At 46.3% G+C, this 9,686-nt stretch overlaps 1 protein-coding gene across 4 annotated transcripts in view; it reads right to left on the bottom strand.

The window, feature by feature from the left end:
- Window positions 1-155: 155 nt before the first annotated feature.
- The window catches only part of EPHB2 (EPH receptor B2), a 102,134-nt gene continuing 92,603 nt past the window's right edge, over window positions 156-9,686 (bottom strand). For 3 of the 4 annotated variants that reach the window (XM_014946936.1, XM_014946937.1, XM_014946935.1), the window contains exons 14-15: window positions 8,942-9,097; window positions 1,136-1,446 (exon numbers count right to left, since the gene is read on the bottom strand). In XM_014946936.1, coding sequence (XP_014802422.1) covers window positions 1,338-1,446; window positions 8,942-9,097 — 265 coding nt within the window. In that variant the 3' untranslated portion in view covers window positions 1,136-1,337. Of the gene's footprint in view, window positions 1,447-8,941; window positions 9,098-9,686 lie in introns of all 4 variants that reach the window. The other variant, XM_014946938.1, reaches the window with a different exon arrangement.

Here is a 9,686-nt window from a genome sequence, read left to right as displayed (position 1 = left end):
CCTTTTCCCCCCAAACCCTCGGTGATGATGCTCCCCCCTCCACCAGCAACCCTGAATCGAGCAGGTGGTCATTTCATCTTGGCCAACAACTGGAAACCCAACAGTTAGAAACATCTGTCGGGCCATGACAAATTACAAAATAACAAACAAGCAAATGGGAGGAAATGTGCATATAAAAACATTTTTCTCCTGGCATATTGTCAATAAGCTGCAATTTTTCCTTCCACAGAGAAGGGATTAAAGTTCTTGAATGATATGATGCTTGGAGATGTCATTTTTTTGTCATTAAAATAAAAAAAAACCCAACCAACCAAAAATTTCCAACCCCAAACTCACAAACTGGTGTTAACAAAACAAGGTAAAAGGACAAATCTCCCAACAATGACAACCAAAAAATAAAGTACACATCAGCATTTGTAATCAAAAACTACTACATACTGTACTTGGGAAGTCTTCTGGGAAAAGATCATTGGCATCTAGTGAGGACATCACTAAAAGTCTTGTGCATATGATATGTATGAGACAATGATGCCATTGGAGGGTGGATGGACGGACCCTTAGGAAACCGTCACTCACAAAACTGTTCCATGACAAGAGAAAGTAAGAGATGTAAAAAGGATTTGTTCTCCCCAACCCCACCCCCCAAGCGTTACAGATTCCTTCTCATTTGTCGGAAACTGCCTCTTCTAGTCTCAGTTTATTTGTGTGGTTTTTGTTTTGTTTTTTTTTTTAAAAAAAAAGTCTTCAGCTTTTGAAGAAGTCCACCAATTTCTGAGATGCACTTGGTTCCACAGCACCAAAGAGCTTCAGCTCTCTCTCCCCTTTGATTTGCTAACAGGGGCTTTCAGGAAGGACTGCTAGCTGCATGACATTCCCAGAGCCACCATTCCACGTGAGAAAGAGAAGTGCTTCTTGTGACCTTTCTTTGCATTCATCTTCTTGAAAAAGTCTCGTTGCTCCAGAGGTGCCTGGGCCCATCTGCAGCAGCCTTGTGCAAGAGGAAATAGAGTAAGCTGCTTTTTTTCTCTTTGTTTGTAGACTCCCATTGGTCTCAGAGCTCTTTTCAAGAATGCAATTGCTTTACTATTATTTAAAAATATTTCATAGATTTTTTTTAAATAGTTGTCTTTTTTTGTTCCCTTTTTCCATTGGTTAAATTCTAGAAGCTCTTGGCAACTTCTCATTATTGATGACAGGGCATTTCTTCCTGCTGCCATGATCCTCAGAGCAGCTGCCTGTCTCTGGTCCATGCAGAACACTCAAGAGCTGGAGCTTGGACACACAGGGGCAAAGGGGAGCAGGGCCTCAAGGAAGAGGAGTAGGAGGACACATAGCTATCAAACCTCCACAGACTGAATTTGGTTCATCTGTGCTCTCATCACCTGGATACTGTTCAGAATTTTCTTCTGATGTCCTGCTAAAGTGACCCCAACTCGCAGAATGTCCCTTTGGGAGGAAAAGAAACAAACACTGCATAAATATCAGAAGACGTTTTCTCAGAGCAGAACAAACCCATGTATGACTGTGGTGTGTAGGGCGCTGACATCTCCATAGATTCATTCCATAAATGCAACAGATGCATGCAAACCTGGTGAAACATCTACTCTCTCTTTGACTCTTCCTTGCTTATCCTCCCAATCTTTGCATTTGCTACCTACCTGTAGCACCCCAGAGTACTGGACATCTCAATGTAGAGTGTGAAACCAAATACCACAAGCTCTGCTTACTGCTTGTAAGTGAATTTGCCAGTTTAAATTCTTAGGTTTTCTACTCCTGTATCGTTTTGTTTCTTTCTTTGCATGTTTGGATTCTCTCTCTTATTATATGACACGGCAACCCATTTTTTCCATCCCTAGAGACACATGAACAGGATGTGCTAAACCCTCATCAGTGTGAATCTCACTTTCCCTGTGCAGATGATGGCTGCACTTGCTACTTTTGCTTTGATCTGATGAGGCTGTGAAGTGATAAACTTTTGCTACTAAGACTCATAGAATAGTTTGGGTTAGAAGGCATCTTTAAAGGTCATCTAGTTCAACACCTCTGCCATAAGAGGGACATCTTCAACTAGATCAGGTTGCTCAGAGCCCTGTCCAGCCTGACCTTGAATGTTTCCAGGGATGGGCTATCTCCGATCTCTCTTGGCAACTTGGGCCAATGTTTTACCACCCTCAAAAAATTTCTTCCTAATATACAGTTTAAATCTACCTTCTTTTAGTTTAAAACCATTGCCCCTTGTCCTATTGCTACAGTCCCTGCCAAGAAGTTTGTCCCCATCTTTCCTGTAGGCCCCCTTTAAGTACTGAAAGGGCACAGTAAGATTTCCCTGGAGCCTTCTCCAGGCTGAACAACTCCAACTCTCTCAGCCTTTCCTCATAGGAGATGTGCTCCAGCCCTCTGATAATTTTTTGTGGCCCTCCTCTGGATCTGCTCCAATAGGTCCTGTGCTGAGGGATCCAGAGCTGGACACAGTACTCCAGGTGGGGTCTCCCCAGAGCAGAGCAAAGGAGCAGAATCCACCCCCCCACACTGTTGGCCATTCTGCGGGGGATGCGGCCTAGGATACGGTTGCCAGTGCACGGTGTTGGCTCACGTCCAGCCTTTAATCTACCAGTACCGCCAAGTCCTTCTCAGCACAGCTGTACTCAGTCCCTTCATCCCTGGCCTCTATTGATGCCTGCACTTGGCTTTGTTGAACCTCCTAAGGTTCACATGGGCCTACTTCTCCAGCCTGTCCAGATCCCTCTGGATGCCTTTCTGTCCCTCAGGCATGTCAAACACACCACTCTAGTTGATGTCATCTGCAAACTTGCTGATGGTGCACTTGATCCCACTGTCTATGTCATTGATGAAGATATTGAACAGTACTGGTCCAAATACAGACCTTCTGAGGGACACCACTTAGCACTGATCTCCATCTGGACATTGAGCTGTTGACCAGCTGTGAACAGTCCACCCACCAAATCCATATCTCTCCAATTTAGAGAGAAGGATGTTAGGGGGGACTGTTTCAAAGGCCTTACAGAAGTCCAGATAGACATCATCCATAGCTCTTTCCTTGTCCACTAATGTTGTCACTCCACCATAGAAGGCCACTAGGTTGATCAGACAGGACTTGCCCTTGACAAAGCCATGCTGGCTCTCTCAAATCATCTCCCTGTCCTCCATGTGCCTTAGCGCAGCTTCTAAGAAGACTTGTTCCATGATCTTCCTAGGCACAGATGTGAGGCTACAGGTTGGTAGTTCCCAGAATCCTTCTTTCTTCCCTTCTAAGAATGTTTCCCTTTTTCTAGTAAGCGGGGACTTCACCTGACTGCCATGGCTTTTCAAATATCATGGAGTTATTTGCAACTACATCAGCGAGTTCTCTCTGGGCTCTGGGATGCATCTCATCAGGACTTCTGTATGTTCAGGTTTCCCCAGGTGGTTGCGGGCCTGATCTTCTCTTACAATGGGAGAGACTTTGCTCCCCTAATCCCTGCCTTGCGGTCCACCCACTTGAGAGGTGTGGGGAGAGAGGTTGCCAGAGAAGTCTGAGGCAAAAAAGTTGTTGTCTTTCAGCCTTCTCCTTATCCATTGTTACCAGTTTGCCAGTTGTGTTCATCAGTGGGAGGGTATGCTTTCTTTGCCCTTTCTTTTCTGGCTGACATACCTGTAGAAGCCCAAGTTCAGCTCCAGCTGCACCTTGACCTTCTTGTCTCCAACCCTACACAACCACCCAGCATCCCTATACTCTTCCCAGGATACCTGTTCCTGCTTCCACTGCTTGTGTAACTCTTTCTTGCCCTTTAGTTTGACCAGCAGGTCTTGACTCAGCCATGGTGGTCTCTTGCCCTCCTTTCCTCATTTCTTACACCTGGGGATTGAGAGCTCTTGAGCTCTGTGGAAAGTGTCCTTAAAGATCTTTGAGCTCTGTTCTGCTCCCTTGTCCCTGAGGGCAGTTTCCCTTTGTTAAATCATGGGAATCTAATTTTTGCACTGCTTCTATTTTTTATAGATACTAGGCATCTGGGAAAAAAAAAAAAAAAGGTGATGCCAAGAGAATGAGTGTGACTCTGCATTGGTCCTATTCTCTTATCACTCCAGCTGTGTTTGCTACTCATCTCCCTCTTGGTGGATGCACCTCAGTCATGAATTCTTCTGATCAGGGAATGGCATTCATGAGATTTAACTCATACCTGATTATAAGGACTTTCATTTGCCTTTTCTCCTTAGGCAAGAGAAGTGTTAAGAACAGACTCTTAAGAGGAAGAGTGGAAAAACCTTTGCCTGTTTTGGAGTAGAAGTCATTAGGCAAAGAAGGGTAAACAGGAGCTCCAAGGAAAGATGGAAGAAAATCCTCTAGCGTGAATAGCACATGAGCCTGTATGTTTGCTTTACAGCTTGCTTTAGACCTGGTCTTTTTGGTCGAACAAAAGGACCATGAAGAAGGAAAGCTGGGTGTGGGGTTATGCCACAGATTTACACATTCTGGGTGGTGGTAACTCATTGGAGACCACCACTGGAGCATGCTTCTTCCCATGCCCTCTGAGATCAGTGCAAGAGTGAACATCCAAGCCACAGCTTTGCTGCCACCCAGACTCCTCTTGGCAAAGCAGCTGGGAACCTGCTAGCACACTACACAACTCTGGCACCCAGGATGGTGTCCCTCACAGTGACTCCTTTTCCTGCTGCAAGGGCTTTCCATTCCTTCCTCTGCCCCAGCCCAGATGTACGGAGCTGGGGAATTTTCCTCCTTGGCCAAGTTTGACACTTTGACATTTGCTTTTGTTCTGATTGGAACAAAGCCCAAAGTACTCACTCGTGTCTGTAAATCAGAATAAGACTGTTCTCTGCACAACCCTGTGCTTCCTAAGCTTTCTGTCCTGGGCATAGATCCTTTGGTGGCCCACATGCCTCAGTCTTCAGACAAAACAGTGAGAAAGCTTTCTAGTAGTTCAGTGTTGAAACCATGTGGATTTGGTGAACTGAAGCAGCCTTTAGCAAACATTTACACTTTGCTGGCTATCCAAATTTGAAGAAAACAGTGTCTTATTGCAATTCAGCTCCACTTACATGATTATCTACTTCTGCAAATACCAGGGGACATTAGAAGGTGGTTTCAAGTAATGTTGCAGCATGATTTCCCAAGGAAAAAGGACTTGGGAGTGTCCTTCTCTCTACTATGAAGCAGGGGAGAAATGTGGAAGGGAGGTTTGTCAGAAGTGGTGGGGACATGAGCTGAGGATACCCTTGAGATTTCACTGAATTTTCACTGAATTTTTAGAGTTGGAAGGGACCATAGAGATCATCTAGTCCAACTCCCCTGCCAAAGCAGGATTGGCTAGAGTTAGAGCATGTTACTCAGGAGCATCCAGGTGGTCTTGAAAATCTCCAAAGAAGGGGACTCCACCCCCTCCCTGGGCAGCCTGTTCCAGGGCTCTGGCACCCTCACTGTGAAGAAGTTTTTTCTCATATTTGAGTGGAACCTCCTATGTTCCAGCTTACGCCCGTTACCCCTTGTCCTCTCACTGGCTACTGGTGAAAAGAGTCTGGCTCCCTCCTCCTTCAAACCACCCTTTAGGTACTTATAGGCATTGATAAGGTCTCCCCTCAGCCTTCTCTTCTCCAGACTAAAGAGTCCCAGCTCTCTCAGCCTTTCTTCATAAGGGACATGCTCCAATCCTTGAATCATCTTCGTCGCCCTTCACTGGACTCTTTCCAGTAGTTCCCTGTCCCTCTTGAACTGGGGAGCCCAGAACTGGATGCAGTATTCCAGTTGTGGCCTCACCAGTGCAAAGTGGAGGGGGAGAATGACCTCCCTCCGCCTGCTGGCCACGCTCTTCCCTATGCAGCCCAAGATTCTGCTGGCCTTCCTGGCCACAAGGGCACACTGCTTGCTCATAGTCATTTTGCTGTCTACCAGGACCCCTAGATCTCTTTCTTCAGAACTTGTCTCTAGCAGATCCACGCCTAACCTGTATTGGTGCCTGATATTCTTCTTCCCCAGGTGCAGGACCCTACACTTTTCCCTGTTGAACCTCATGAGGTTCTTCCTTGCCCAGCTCTCCAGCCTGTCCAGGTCTCACTGGATGGCATCACAGCCCTGTAGGGTGTCAGCCACCCCTCCCAGTTTGGTATCATCAGCAAACTTGCTGAGGATACACTCTGTCCCCTCGTCTAGGTCACTGATGAATATGTTGAACAGGACTGGACCAAGTATTGACCCCTAGGGGACACCACTGGTTACAGGCCTCCAGCTTGAACCTGCTCCATTACCCTTTGGGTCCTGTCACACAGCCAGTTCTCAATCCACCTCACTGTCCCCTCATCCAGCCCACACTTCCTTAGTTTCCCAATGAGGATGTTATGGGAGAGTGTCAAAAGCCTTGCTGAAGTCAAGGTAGACGACATCTGCTGCCCTTCCTTCATCCAACCAACCAGTTATAGCATAATAGAAGGCTATCAGATTGGTCAAACACTTCCCACTTCCAGTAACCCCCCACTCTTCAACTTGTTTGGAGATGACATCTAGAATGAGTCTCTTCATTATCTTCCCAGGGACAGAAGTGAGACTAACTGGTCTGTAGTTCCCAGGGTCCTCCTTCTTGCCCTTTTTGAAGACTGGAGTGATGTTGGCCTTCCTCGAGTCTTCAGGCACCTCTCCCATTCTACATGATTTTTCACAGATGATAGAGAGTGGCCCAGTGATAACATCTGCCAGCTCTCTCAGCACTCGTGGGTGCATCCCATCAGGGCCCATGGACTTATGAATGTCCAGTTTGGCCAACTGGAGGAGAAACTTCCTCTCTCCATACCCTCCCCCTTGCCTCCAGGGCCAGAGATTCATGAGGGGCAGCCTTAGCAGCGAAGACTGAAGAAAAAAAGGCATTCAGCAAGTCTGCCTTCTCCGTGTCTTCCACCACTAGGGTGCCCATCTCATTCATCAGTGGGCCCACATTTTCCCTAATCTTCCTTTTACTGTTTACATACTGGAAAAAACCCTTTTTGTTATTCTTAACTGTAGTGGCCAAGATGAGCTCAACTTGAGCCTTGGCCCTTCTAATTTTCCCCCTGCATATCTTCACTGCTTCATGGTATTCCTCCTTGCCTACCAGGTCCCTTTTCCAAAGGTCATAAACCTTCTTTTTGTTCTTGAGCTCCACCCAAAGCTCTTTATTTAGCCAGGCTGGTCTTCTTTCCCTTCCTGCTTGTTTTTTGGGACTTGGGTATGGCTCTTTCCTGCGCTTTGAGGAGTGCCTCCTTGAAGTACGACCAGCCTTCCTGGGCACCTTTGTCCTTCAGGACTGTCTCCCAAGGGACACTTTCAACCGTGCTCCTGAAGAGGCCAAAGTCTGCCCTTTGGAAGTCCAAGGTGGCAGTTCTGCTGGCCCCTCACCTTGCTTCAGCAAGAATTGAGGATTTTATCATTTCATGATCACTCTGTCCAAGGCGACCTCCAACGTCTACACCCCCCACAAGACCTTCTGAGTTAACTATCAGCAGGTCCAGTAGGGCACCTTCTCTAGTCGGTTCGCTCACCAGCTGTGTTAGGAAGTTGTCTTCCATGCATTCCAAGAATCTCCTGGACTGTTGCCTCTCTGCTGTGTTATATTTCCAGCAGATATCACAATTCCAGCAGATTGTGATGAAGACACTCGGAGAGGATTTAGAAGATATTGTGGTAGGAAACTGGGAGAAGTGGCATTTAAGGAACACTGAGCGCATTTGCGAAAAAACAGACTTCATTAGCTGGACTGCCTGCAAAACTGTTTGCTGTTGCATGTATTGCAAACAGCTCAACCTAGGAAGGGTTGGGTTGTGGTGCGGGTGTGATGTCCCAGTTTAGTTAGAGTTCTTCTTCCCTATCCTTCAGATTTTATGGATCCTCTTTCTGTCATATGAACACAGCCTATAGTGTGCCAAAATTGCCCCCCGGGTCATGTGGTTGCACCAGTACCACAGATGTACTAAACTAGTCAGAATTGCCATGTGCAAATTTCCTGGCAGCAAATAAGAACAAAAAGCCAGAAAAGGTCATTTGGGCTCTTTGCATGAACGGATTCTGATTCATTGGTAGATTTACAGTGTGGAATTAGGCATCAAATCCAAAAAAATCTTCCTGGTTACCAGGCACAGAGACATTGTAGCACTTGCAGATGGCTTTAATGCAAGGCGCTTTCTTAGGCAGGGTTTCTAAAGCTAACTGCAACCAACCACAAATCGATCACCAGAAGCATCAAAGCCCCAGCTAGCCCCAAAGGATTTCAAAACCCACCACAAATGGATTTCAGCTGCCTGCTTTCTCTGAGGAACTTGCTAAGATTTTGCCACTGAGTGATGTTTTTAGTGGATGCAGGACAATTCAGAACAAACTTGAAACCATCTGGGCTTTCAGAGGCCTTTCTTAGGCAGAACTTTGTTTGCAGCATGCTTGTCTCCATCGTCAATAAGCCATATATCCAAGAGGGCTGCGGATTCTAAAAGTGCTCTCGAGTGGCTGGAGAATTGTTTGATGCTGGCCTGAAATCTCCATGTGTTCCATGTTGGGGTTTTGGAGACCTTTGTGGGGGGTTTTCATTTCCACAGTGGGGAGCCTGGGAGTGACAGACACGCAGTCTGGAATTTTAGAATCATAGAATCATTCAGGTTGAAAAAGACCCTTGGGATCATTGAGTCCAACCATCTACCCTACTCTACAAAGTTCTCCCCTACACCATATCCCCCAACACCACATCTAAACAACTCTTAAACTCATCCAAGAATGGAGACAAGATAGAGCCTGCAGAAGAGAGTATTTCTGCAGAAACTGAATAGACTAAAACCAGGTCCACAAAGCAACAAGTTCTATAAAAGTAAAACTACATAATGTGAAAATGAAAACTAATTCAATAACAACCAATTGCTGTTAAACTATTGAGACTTTTCCTTGTCCTTTGGGACTAGAAGCCTGGGCACTTACTCTACTGTCATCTGAGATACTACGTCAAAGGTGGTAAAGCCAGCACTGGCAAAGCTCTCCTTGTACTGGCTCATCTTGATGGCATCCAGCCATTCATCCACAGTGTTGAAGCTGGTATAATCTGGGATTGTGCGGTCAAGTAGGGGGAGGTTCATCCTGAAACACAGAAACGGAGAAGGAACAGAACAAACAGCGATGAGTGTTTGTATTTCTGTGCCCTCCATCAGCTGGAGGGACTGGGACCAGCATCAATCACAGTGCCTGCACCACACCATATTAAGAAGTATCACCCAAAAAGCACTCTTGTTCAGCTGAGGGAAGGATTGTGCAGAGTATCAGAGAAGATTTTCTGGATCAATTCATACAGAAGAGGTAGGAGCCATCAGAGATGACAGGATGCAGCTCTAAAATCCTGGCTGCACAAGTACACTCTCGTAATGGGGCCAGTGCTTCCCACAAGTTGGTGTACCCCCACCCAGTCCAGAGGGACATCATACCACCTGATGAGGCTCTATTTGCCTCCACTGCATATGCGATTGTACCACATAAGCAACTACACCCATCCAGCAATCACAGGTACATGAGACCAAGATGTTCCTCTAACTGTGCAGAGCACTCAATGAGCTGTCTGTGTTCACCAGATCTAACCTGCCCACAGGAGAGGGACCAGAGTAACCTTGACATCTTTTAATGCCCTTTGTGTAAAGGACCAAACAACACAGGCCAAGCTATCTCTAAAATAGCT

The sequence above is a fragment of the Calidris pugnax genome, unplaced genomic scaffold (genome assembly GCF_001431845.1).
Source record: "Calidris pugnax isolate Ruff unplaced genomic scaffold, ASM143184v1 scaffold152, whole genome shotgun sequence".
NCBI lineage: Eukaryota > Metazoa > Chordata > Aves > Charadriiformes > Scolopacidae > Calidris > Calidris pugnax.
The sequence above is the reverse complement of the archived record's forward strand: the minus strand, read 5'-3'. Positions and strand labels throughout refer to the sequence as shown.